This window comes from Astatotilapia calliptera, chromosome 3 (genome assembly GCF_900246225.1).
Source record: "Astatotilapia calliptera chromosome 3, fAstCal1.2, whole genome shotgun sequence".
Taxonomy (NCBI): Eukaryota; Metazoa; Chordata; class Actinopteri; order Cichliformes; family Cichlidae; genus Astatotilapia; species Astatotilapia calliptera.
In genome coordinates, this window is record NC_039304.1 from 36421141 (window position 1) to 36433810 (window position 12670).

The 12670-nt window shown below is 41.4% G+C and overlaps 1 protein-coding gene across 1 annotated transcript; it reads right to left on the reverse strand.

Annotated features, from left to right (window-relative positions):
• Positions 1 to 791: 791 nt before the first annotated feature.
• cnpy3 (canopy FGF signaling regulator 3) lies at positions 792 to 5554 on the reverse strand. Its single transcript, XM_026163140.1, has 6 exons — positions 5302 to 5554; positions 4484 to 4610; positions 3125 to 3221; positions 2210 to 2332; positions 1988 to 2105; positions 792 to 1627 (listed from the first exon to the last, which is right to left on the reverse strand). Exons 1-6 carry the CDS (start codon positions 5402 to 5404, stop codon positions 1335 to 1337), a joined length of 861 nt encoding a protein of 286 aa, XP_026018925.1. The 5' UTR covers positions 5405 to 5554; the 3' UTR covers positions 792 to 1334.
• Between the last annotated feature and the right edge of the window lie 7116 nt (positions 5555 to 12670).

The window sequence follows — 12670 nt, forward strand, 5'->3', positions numbered from 1 at the left end:
TCATACAGGTGAACCAGCTGGACACAACGTTTGAAAACTTCACAATAACACCACTAACATAACAGCAAACAGGCTGATCAGTCAAATTTATCTGTAACCTTGATACATGGTGTCTTTTTAGTAAGTTAATCCTGAGATACGAGCTCACATAGGTGGAAAGATTATTTACAGAAAGAATTAAAAAGTCATTTCATAATATGTTTGTTATTTACACAATATCATTTAACATTTTCACGCAGCTCTACAATAACTGAAAGTGTAGCGGATTGGTCAAAGTTACAAAGATGTCGGTGTTCCTAATAAAATGCTCATTGAGGGTCAAAGATCTACAGCTGTAAAGGGCACAAAAATATTTAAAAACATGAGTGAAAGAGAGTCTCAGTTCGGAGCTGCGATTGAAGTTTTTGCCAACGTGAGATGCAGAGAGAAAGACAAAATACGTGAATCAACACCTACGTCCGACCGAGAGACGGAAAACCAAACACGTGGACGCCCTGCGACTCACACAGGTTTATACTCTGTATGTAGTTTGTGTACAGCACTGTAAAGTAGGGCTGTTCGATATAACGATATATATCGGATGACGATATAAAAACATTTATATTTATTTTAGAAAACGGCGGCTGTTATAACTTATGTCTAAAAATGTATCGTTTCATGCATCGGTTAAAACACTCGACTCCAGCTACATGACGCGCAGCTGGAAACACTTCCCGCAAGTCAAGCTGCCCGAGATTCACAGAATTTACAGAAAATGTTACATTTTTGTGATTTATATCGTTATCGGACGATAGAATTCTTATATCGGGATATGAGATTTTGGTCATATCGCACAGCCCTACTGTAAAATCATTCATACAGAGTGCACCTAGAGACTTTCTTTTGATGTATTAGTACAGGATAATTCATGATTTGTCAATAAATACTGAGAAATGGTTCTCACGTATCCCTAAAGTGTTTATGTTTTTGGTCTAAGAATGATGTCGAGCCCAGAAATCACAATTCAAGTCTTTTTCACGTTTGTGGCCTCAAAAGTACAAACATTATGAATACCAATAGAAAAACTGGTCCCAAGCTATGATAACCACATCATCCTTTAAGTTCCAACGGAGACTCTACTAAAAACCGTTAAATGACTGAAGTGGGGGTAAAAAGGAGCGAAATATTGTACGTAACTGATTATACATCTGATTTCTCCCTCATGAAACCTGAAAAATGACTTCAAAACATGTAACAGCACAGGATTTCAATGACTTGAACCTCAGTTTTAACACTTCCAGAAGCTGCTTTGTCTCAGCAGGTTTCACTCTGGATGACTGATCCACATCCAGGACTCACAGCTCCGTCTTCTGCCCAGACAGAGGCACCTGCGGCTGGATCTCCTCGTCGGACGACACCCCTCCGTCCGTCTTCTCCACCGGAGATTTGCTCTTTTTCTTCTTCTTCACCTTCTTCTCCTTCTTCTTCTTGCTCGCCTTCTCTCCCTCCGAGCTGCCGTCTGCTCCTCCCTCGCCTCCTTCCTCACCTTTGCCCTTGCCCTTCTTCCCTCCCTTCTTCTTTTTCTTCTTCTTCTTGTCTTCTGCAATCGCTGCCTGGTCTCCCTTCTTCCAGTTCTCGTTCAGGCAGGCTGGAGAGAGAAATGGAAGGAGAAGCGTGGCGGGAAAATAAGATTGGGAAAACAGAAAGCAAGGCAAAGAGAAATATACAAATCTGAAAGTCACAACAATTATTTTATTGCACTTATTTTGATTTCAAAATTATTATTATTTTTGTAATTACAATATTTGTTTTGTCATTGAGAATTCTATTGTTTTTATTTTGCTCTTTACTACACTGATGGTGTAAAGGTCTCAAAAACTCAGGTGAATACCAGAGGGAGCCATGTGAGAAGGGAAAGAAAGGGGTGCAAAATTAAACAATCAGGAATCATGAATTACAAAAAACAACAACATGGATGTAACATCAGAGTTGTGTGTACGAGCGTTACCTCTGTCCTGTCCTTTGAGCACGTGTTTCTCGCACAGGTATGTGGTCAGGTCCTCCTCCTGGCTTCCTTTATACCAGTCCTCAATCACGTCCTCGTACTGCTCTATCATCACATCACACTGACCGCACACACACAAATTAAATTTAAAAGATGAAAATTTGACCATGTTTGGAGTTTAATTTTGGTTCCTTTGGGAATGTTTAAATAAATATATAAACACACCTGTTTTTTAAGGTCGGCCACTTCAGCTGACGTCTCGTTCCACAGCTCGTAGGGAATGTCCATCACCACGTTCACTCCTTTATTCACCAACCCATGCAGGGTGGAGAAGGTCTCCGACATGCCCTATGCCCGACGACACATTTAAAACTACAAATATGGACGACTGCATAGAAACCAAACTACGTTAAAAAGAAGCTAAACAATCATCGTCATACACTGATGACGATATGTGCTGTTTTGCTGCTGCAACAGACTGAGCATTAAAATCAAACCACCGACCTGATGATTAGCAGATGGCCTGCTCTACCTGTGAGCCACCGCTACTCCAAAAATTAGGAAAACAGCCCTCTGATTGGACCTCTAAAGATTTTCCCAGTGAGTTTAAGGACTCAGTCACTTATTTGGGGTCTTACTGAATGAAAACTTTAATCCAGTTTTATCACTGTATAATTTTATTGTTCTCCAAGTGTCAGCAAAGAGGGTAATCTGCGGTAAGCTCATTGGCTAACTGCCTGGGATCACAACTAGAGTGTGAAGCTTCACAGTCAGCATGTACAGTTTCAAACACCGAGATGAAGACGTCTATGGTCGGAGTTCAACTTCCATTGAATTTAGTTTTTGTGAACATTTCCTTTTATTTTCAGCAGTTTTCATAAACAGTAAAGCCGATCGAAAAAGTTTCAGGGTTTTAATGAGAACAGCTCAATATGCAGTCATTACATGTGAAGAAGCAACGGTGACAGCACGACTACATTCAGCTAAAAAACATTTTATGAAACAAACACGCAGCTTCACGTGTTGTAAACTATGAGCTAAAAAACAAGATGCTTGAAAACCAAACCCTAAAAATACTGATTCTTGCAGAAAGTGTCACGCGTCACATCCAGGGTGTTTAAAAATAACCGTTACACTGACCTTGGCAAAACGGTTGCTGCCACTTCTCTCTTTGTGCAGATTGTACTCCAGCAGCCTTTGACACACATTTTCTACAACCTCGATGAATCTCAGGTCTCTGAGGAGAAACACACATTAAACATCCCAGCAGGCGACAGAGTTAAAGCTTTTTTCTCCCTGTACCTTCTGTTTGGATTTGCCCTTTTTTTGTTTTGTCTGTGAACCAAAAACCTGATCACACGTCACAGCTGACTTCATTTTATGGACCGTGTCAAAGTAACATTACAGAGTTTTTTCATTTAAGTTTTCTGCTCCTCGGTGCTCTTTGTTTTCATGTCAGCGCGTCTCCACACTAAAGGCATTTCTCAGCTGGTATCCTGGATGCTATGAAAGTACCCCTATACTTAAAGGAGGTCTATGGTTTTATCCTGAGGTGATAACTAAATGATCCACAGTAAAGTGGCCTTTATAGCAACCCCTCAGCTCAGAGTCTGAGCTGAGGGGTTGCTAGAAGAACTAGAAGGAACAACAAGAAAAAAACAGTCCTACATATTTGTTTACTAGCCCGCCTTGCATCCTAAAACATCCTGAGACACCCTCCCTCAGCCTGGTTGTGTTGGAGGTTTCTTCCTGTTAAAAGGGAGTTTTTCCTTCCCACTATCACCAAGTGCTTGCTCAAAGGGGGCCAGCTGATTGTGGGGGTTTAAACTTTACAATATAAAGCACCTTGAGGGACCTTTTGTTGTGATTTGGTGCTATAAATTCAATAAAACTGATTCTGTGTCCCCGTCCACGACCTAGAACTGGATAAGTGGTTGTAACAAAATGTGATGGATGGATCACGGTGAACACTAAAATACAGCTGTGATTAAGTCCTGCTGACTGTAGCAGAAACGTTATATTTCATGTCCAGACATGAGACGTATGCTGCCTTTCAACTTACCCTAAATCAAAAAAACAAAAAGGGAAACATCGTGAGTTAAGTGTGTCTGACACATGTCAGCTCTGCAGACTGAACATAAACCTGCATGTTCACAACCACATTTAGAATATTGTAACACTTTTTTTTTTTTTTTAAAAAGCAGGTCCTAAAACTGTGATGCTTTCAGATTAAAACTCCCATCGAGCTTTGCTCTCACACACCACCCAGAGCACTTCAGCAGCTTCCCTGTTCTATAATAAGTTTCTGCACAGGAACTGAACCTGACCAAGTTCCTGTCCCTTGTTGCCGTCTGTCTCTGAGGGCTAGAGAAAGATCCAGAATCAGCCAGGCATACTTCTCCCTCCACACAGAGCAGCTTTCACTTCTACTTTGAAACCGGACTCCTATTTTTTTACGCTCCATTTCCCGGTACCAGGTGCGCACACACTCAAACTTACGACTTGACATATTTGATCGGCGACGCCCCCTTGCTGTCTATGAAGCGGTATTTCGTATCGATGACTTCTTTTGTCTTCCCCGTCTCTTCGAACGCCGACTTCATCTCGATGCTGACAAACTTGCAGACTGGAAAGGGAAACAGAGACAATGAGAAGAAGCCCTTTAAACCTCAACAATGTCTCAACAAAGCAGTTAAACTCATCGGGTCACTGATGTCATCGAGATTCTCTGATTCATTTAAAGTGTGCTTTTCCCCACAGATGGACTCCACCTGCACTGTCATGGACTGCAGGTGGAGGCGGTAGTCCTTCCTTTGCATTTCAGAGTAGGTTCCCAACTCCACCTGCAGTCCAGCATTGTGGAGTTGGGAGTCCACCCCTCGGACAAGAGGCAAAGCTGACCTGGCAGAGGACAGGTGGTACAGCAGCTATGAGAGGGGATGGGTTAGTATCAGGATTTTCAAAATAAAATACCTACAATGAGCACCTTTAATTTAAAAGCAAGGCTACAGGGTAGTGTTTGTATTGATGCTAAGAAATGGCCAATGGAGTAATTTCAAGAGCAAAAACCTAAAAGCAAAGCTTACAAATGTGAAATGTTAGCTAAGCCCAACAGCACTCCTGTTTTAATGTTTCACATAATCCTGTTTCAGTGCGACTTCCTCCACAAACAGTGTGAACCCACACAGAGTGGAAATTATACTTAGCACATATACTACGTGTATTATATATACAAATACTGCAGTATGACTTCTCTATTTGCTGTAGGACTCTTAGAGGTCCTCGGAGCCCGTTTTGAGCACCACAAGCCGCCTTACCTTCACATTTGTTGGGCAGATGAACCCAGTCATCGTCCCCATCCTTCGCTGCTCCGACCGAGGAAATTAGGAGAAAAAACGACAAATATGCCACTAAAATCATCCCGTCTGCTCTCTCCGAGTCTTTATCTTGTCATAAAACTTATTTGACTTTCAAACAACTCCGCAGAGCACCGTTATTTCCCCTGTTTTCACGCCTTCCTCTGTATCATCACTCCTGCTGCTTCACTTGCGACCGATCACTTCCGCTAAGGGCGTTACACAACCGGATCTCCGACCAATCAGAGAAGAAGCAGTGGCAGGAGCTCGACCAATGAGAGGCAGAGGAGGGTCGAAGAGCTGCTGGAAGACAAGAGGTATCACTCAGCGCTACTCCTGCGCAAAACTGCAAATTTTGGTATCATCCAATGTTTTCTACAGTCATTAGATTTATATTTCAAATAGGACAAAATGCAGATTTTACAGCAGCAACATTATTGTATCTCTACAGTTTAAACATTTAATAAGCTTTCTGCCTGCACAGAGTGGATAGTCAAACAAACTGAATCATCATAAACATTATTATAATACATTATTTTATATTTATTACTTAATTTTTTTCATTTTAATTATTTTATTATTATAACACAAGGAACAAACAATAAGGGAAGGATTCTGGATCAGCACCATGATGCAAACTTGTAGCCATAATGCATACAGTATTCTGGAGAAGATATAAAATGTCACTGTATGTGTGTGTGTGTGCGTGTATGTGTTTTATGTATATTGATATTTTTTTAAAATCATTACTCATGATATAACATTGTCCAGACATGCCCTGTAAGGACATAAAGAGGAAATGGTGACAAAAGGAGCTGCTAAAGGCAGTGGATCCCCCACCAGCTGAATTAAAAAGAGCACAGGTAACAATAACACATGTACCAGTTGTTGCATTGCAGAGGTATTCAAGTATAAAAACAATAATAAACACACCTGCAATGTTTTGGTTCTATAACATTTTTCTATTATTACTTTATTATGGATTGGGTGCGAGAGTTTTTAAGAGTGGATAATTAAATAATAGATCAATGCAATAGTAAATTGTGCCTTCATCTCAGATGGACAGCAAGTGGAGAGTGATAGATGAGATAAGGAGATGGAAGGAGGAAGAGAGGCAAAGAGTGATTCATATTCACAGCCTAGTTTATTTCTCACAGTTTTGTTGCCTTATGGTTCCAAGTGTTGTCACCTTTTCATCTTTGCATTTCATTATTATCTCATAACACCTGTTTAATCAGCTCCCATCTCTCCTATCGACATTTTACAGTCTACAGTCTCAGGTCAACACAGCCTTGCCTTTTAGCACTGTCAGCAGCAGGAGCAGCAGCAACACCTCAACAGTAACATTGTACCCATCAGGTAAAACACAGGCTATGTTTGCTTTGCATGGTCCCCACCTGATGACAGTGATAAAGTATGATGCATTTCCATATTAGATTCTTAAAGAATGTGGGTTGTAGTTCTTCAGCCTGGTTCCATGTGCCCCTTTTTAACTTTGAACACCACCCACGTAGATAAGAAGGCTCTCCAGAGAGTCATAAAGATCACAGAGAGGATTATAAAGACTAATCTTCTATCACTGGACTCAATATCCACATAATACTGCAAGAAAAGCGCACAACACATCATCAGATGTTGTGCATATATACACACAGATATATACTGTATATGTTTATCTGACTGTGACTCTAAGCTCTGCACAAGATGTACACTTACCTGGTGTACATCTTAGGTAAGGTACCAAAAATATCTTTAGTTCAAAAACAATTTTTTCCAAAAAAAGTGGCCTATAGTTTGTTGTTACTTTGTTTGTTGTCCTGTAGCTCATAACTCAATCATAACCTTTAAAATGCTTAAAAATTATTTTAAAACAAGTGATATGAGGGAGGTTTGATCCACAGTTGGCCTTCTGTCACTCACTGACATCTGTATACCTATACTTTTACTCTTTTTACTTAATTGATTAATTAATGACTCTTTTTGAAACATAATGTCACATTAACAATCTGTGACTGTATCAGGATTTCTTTTTCACGCCTACACTCTGTGGTTGTGGTGAACTAGAGTGAGCAGTCCTGGCAACGAGTGGCACCTCCGATCTACAGACAGTCTTTGGACTCAGTGCTCTGAGGTGCAGTTTTTAGTTTCATCCAACAGAGGGAGACCTGCACCAACCTAAAGTTCTGCCAGGCTTCACCTGTTATGCAACGCTGAACAGATGATTGACATCTATCCCTCTCTCCGTTCTTTCTTCCTTGTGAGACTAACAGAGCGGCTCATTGCCTCACATCTGTATTGATACTGAGCTGCCTGTGTTATGACCTTTGACCTCTGATCTCCATTTCCATGTAAATAATGGATTGCATGCAGTTATGGGAACTATCAGATGTGCTCTTGGCTTATCATCCACCTGTGCCTGTGGATGTGATGCTCGTGGTGCACATGTGCAGACATTTGAGTGGCTCGCGGTCACTGGACATTTAGCGATTTAGCCAATAGCTTCATGCCAGCCACACGCAACTTAATGTGTGTACTTGTGTGTCAGACCAGATGCTCGTAGGGAGCTAGAGAATAATTAAATTGAGTTGTTAAAAAAGAGCATTTTTCTTCTGCGTATCGATTTCAATGTTGAGGTCGGCCTGGAAACAGTCATAATATCCATCCATCAGTTGTAGTTTTTGTTCATTTGGCCGAATTGGCCAACACAGCAAGCACGAAGAGGTATTTAGGAAAATGCTTGTTGAGTCTGGGAAGTCTACATGACTGTGAATGTGTCCCAGATGTATTTTGTTTGTATTAAAGTACTCTGTTTTGAATGTTTTGCACAATTTGCCCTGACAAATGTGTGTCCACATGAAGTAAAAGTAACAATAAGAACATTAAAGGATAAAATTGAACTGAAATGAGCAAATGTGGTGTAAACACTAACCGGAACGATTTTCTGAAAACAAAAAAACTGAAATTAAAAATCACAAAAATCTCAAAATTGCAAGAATTTGTTTGGTAAACAGGGTTCAGACTCCTGTTTGTGATGGGCAGCCAATCAGAAGAGAGCTAAAAAGAGGAAAACAGCTTGTTTCGGACAGAGACTGAAGAGAGAGGCTGAACAAAGGCCCAGTGAAAGACAAATAGGAGCTATTTTGAATGGTTAATTATGCAAAGCCACAGTCCTTGGATAAAAATCCAAAGCTGTTAATGAACAGAATAGCTCTACTTCAAACTCTAATTGCTGCTAATTAAAAAGAGTTTTGTTGGGAAAAAAAGCTTGATGCAGATCTTGTTCTGCTCTGTTGTGTTGAAGAGAAAGCTGAGCCTCAAGGAAAAGCTGTTAGCTTACCTCAACTACAAATAATAATGGATTGGATTTATATAGCGCTTTACAATGCCACTATTCATCCACACACTGGTGGAGGCAAGCTATGGTTGTAGCCACAGCTGCCCTGGGGCAGACTGACAAAAGCGAGGCTGCCATATCGCGCCATCGGCCCCTCTGGCCAACACCAGTAGGGTAAAGCGTCTTGCCCAAGGACACAACAACCAGGACAGAGAGCCCGGGGATTGAGCTGGTGACCTTCCGGTTACAGATACGCTTCCCAACCCCCTGAGCCACGGTCGCCCCCGCCAACTCAATGGCTACAGGCTGTGGGTACTGAAGAAAAGAACAAAATTCCCTCTGAAGTTTGTCTAGGGTCTTCTATAGAGATTGGGTGAGGAGTTTGGTCATTTTAGAGGGGCTGATGGCAGAAGCACTACATCTCCACAGTGAAAGGAGCAAGATAAGGCGGTTCAGGCATCTGATTAAGATGCTTCCCAGACTTCTCTTACTGGGGTAGGGGTTTCAAGTAACTGGGCACAGACTCCAGGGTTGAAGCCAGGACATGCTGAAGAGGTTATGTCTCTCAGGTGAAGTGAAAAAAAATCGACAGTGTGCCTTATGTATGAATTCAGGTTGTGCTTACTGACCTCGAAACGATTTTATGTGGTACACGGCGCTCACTGCTGCTTTACCAGGTGTAACAATTAAGTTTAACATCCAGGCATCCATGAAAACAGAATTTATTAAATTCAACGGAGTTAGAAGTTATCAGGAAGTTAGCTCGCTCGCTTCCACCTAAACAGGATATACCATGTTCTGACTGAGAGATTTCTGAAAAAATTAAAACGTACAGCTCTGCTACCACTTCCAACATAAATGAAGACAGAAAACTAAACAGCAGTGACGTTTGTAGAGTTACTGAAGTTAGCTGGTATATAATTATGTGCTACATGTTAGCTAGCGACTCAGCTACGTTAGCATAATATAAACACAGTGAAGCTGAAGGATGAACGCTAACTTTTTTCCACTCGACAAAAATTAGCAGAAGGGGTTCCTAATGGTTAGGGACAAATGCCATTGCATGGCAGAATGCTGTAAACGGACCAAACTTCAGTCAGGAGAACAACTGAGATAATCCATCCGCAATAAGAGGTCAGTCATTATTATACTGCAACAACATGGGAATAGAGCAGCTGCGAGAGAATTCAGCACTAATGAATCAATGGTAGGGAAGTGGAGGAAGCTCTGTTTTTGGCTTCCCTCATATTCCAAAAGTGTTTCGTCTCTTTGCTATTACTGTCGCCCGGCATAATTTGCAGATGATATTGCTTGCAGCCGCTGCCATGCTTTCGACAAAAACAGGCGCAGCTTGATGACACCATCAACATACACTATCGCGGTAGAGCGGTATAGTCTACCGTTGGCAAAATTCATATTATTTCTACCGTATACCATTTATACTGCCCACCCCCTATTTGGAATTGAAATTTTCAAGATTTCCACCAAACAAAGAACAAACAACAGGCCAAAAATAAAACCAATTACTTTCAGTAGACAGCAGAAAAATTACTGTAGCCATACAAAAGGAACACTTGAGCATTTAGCTGGTGTGAAGTGTTGACAGGAAGAAGTTAGACGCAGATGTTATGGCGCTCTACCGTTTAAGCTGCTGGATGAGGAGAGATGATTGGATGGATGGATGGATACTGGATTTGCACTGCACTCCAAATGATAATTGTAAATGTTTCTTAAAGGATAATTTATGATTTTTTTTGTTTTTGTAACCCCCAGAGGACCTTGGTACGTTCCCTGAGGAACTCCTGTACTTCAAGTTCATAAACTTTCTAAACTCCCCAGATCCCTTGCAGGACTTTAACAGAATTTATCTGTAGAGGTGTATCTATGTGTGTGCATATGTTGTCTGTCTGTATGCCTGAATGTTTCTGACTGCATATCTGAAAGTGTGTGTAAAAGAGAGAGAGAGTGTAAAAGAGAGAGAGAGAGAGAAAGAGCTGCACAGTGAGATGAGAGCGTTTGTCAGTGGTTCAATAATAGTCCAGTTTTTCTGAGAGGTGCTTCAGTGTACTGCTGCCTGCCAAAAGGACAGCCAGTTTCTCATTGCACAATGCGTGCGCACACACACACACACACACACACACACACACACACACACACACACACACACACACACACTCACAGATCACTGTGTGTCTCATAGCAGAACTTGACACTGAGTTGGTGGAGGGGAGGTTGATGTAGAGAGAGGGAGAGAGAGAGAAAAGAAAGAAAAAGGAGAGATGAAAGCTGGTTTTTATTCAGCGGTGCAGCCCACACAGCGGGCAAGCGAGGGCTTTGTTAAAAAAACTCATTTCTCTCTACTGCTCTCCTTTCTGGCTGTTCCTTGAATAAAAATATTAATACATTTAGATTACATGACACATTGCTGAAAAGCTCTCTCGCTCTCAGCACGTACAGAGAAAAAGAGCACAAAAAGAAACAGGTTTTATCAGTTTAGATCCAATTCGCACACATACAAACACTAAAGTGAAACAAGTGACACCGATCTGACCCCTGAAAGCATCTCGGATAAGAGAAACAACAGAGCGAATTGTGAGCAGAGGCTTTGTAACTGAACAAAAAGTGTTTTCATGAAAAGTTGCATTGAAAGTTTTTCTGCTGTTTTTACATCACTGATTTTACATACCGGGGAAAAAAGCTTAATAAAAGGCAGTATATTGGGTCATTACAGGCAAAAACAACAACAACAACAAAAGAGAAAACAGGTCTAGGAAAGAGGATGATATTCAGACGAAAAACTGTCGGCAGAGGAAGATCTAAATAATCAAACCTGTTCAAAGTCAAGCGATGCAAATTTTAGAAACCCCCCCCCCCCAACAAAAAACAAAACAAAACTAAACAAAGACCTTGTTTTATCAGTTTCTTCCACCTGGTTATTATATTAAATCATGTAATCCTCCTTTTTTCTCATAAATTCTGCTTCTCTTATTTTTTCCCTCTCCCCCTGGTTCCAGAATAGGTTAACCAGAACCCAACAAAGTAAATGTGAGACAAACACAAAGTTTGTGCGGAACAAGGAACAAGGCCACATTACTTGAAAAAAATTAAGGGACCATATAGAAAACACATCAGATCTCATTTGAGAAAAGAGAATCATGCTGGACAAGTATGGACTGGATCATTTATTAGGAAATGAAAATTATCAACCTAAAGAGGGCTGAATTTAAAGGCACCCTGAAAATCAGAGAGAAAAATGATGTGGCAGGCTAGTACGTCTTCCCAAAATTTCATTGCAGCAATTCAAAATCATACTCAGTAATCCGTCTGTTCGGGCTCTGTGTGCTTGTATGTGTGCCCCTAATTAGATGACGGATGGTGTCCTTGGGGATCTCCTCCCAGATCTGGACCAGGGGATCACCGAGCTCCTGGACAGCCTTAACTGCAATCTGGTAGCGTTGGATGGGCTGGAACATAATGTCCCAGGAGTTGATCTGTTGGGTTTAGGTCACGAGAGTGTTTGGACAGTCAATGGAATCAACTCCTTCCAACATCCTCCACGAACTGCCTGCATACTCTTTTCTCATGAGGCCCGACATTGATATGAATCAAGAGGAACTCAGGACCCACTGCACCAAGCATAGGGGGTTACTATGGGTCCAGGATATTATCCTGATACCTAATGGCTGTCTGGGTGCCATGGCCAAGCCTGAAGAGGCTAGTCCATGGATGACTCCTCAGCCATCAGTAATCCACTAACAAACCTGTCATGGTAAACAATATAACAGGCAGTATATAATGTTCTCTATGACTTCTTCCAGATCTGTTCACATCTGTCACATGTGCTCAGGGTGAACCTGCTCTCATCTGTGAGAAGCACAGGTGGACCTGCCAATTCCGGTATTCTATAGTAAATGCCAATCTGGCTCAACGGTGCCTGTAAGGATGCTGGGAGACCACCTTCATGAAGTCTGTTTGTGTGGTCAGAGGTCATTTTGT

Coding starts and splice junctions, on each gene's coding strand:
- cnpy3 (XM_026163140.1), bottom strand. CDS start 5,404: ATGATTTTAGTGGCATATTTGTCGTTTTTTCTCCTAATTTCCTCGGTC. Junction 3,222..4,483: donor CCGATCAAATATGTCAAGTC/GTAAGTTTGAGT, acceptor GTTTCTCCTCAG/AGACCTGAGATTCATCGAGG. Junction 1,628..1,987: donor GCTCAAAGGACAGGACAGAG/GTAACGCTCGTA, acceptor TTCTCTCTCCAG/CCTGCCTGAACGAGAACTGG.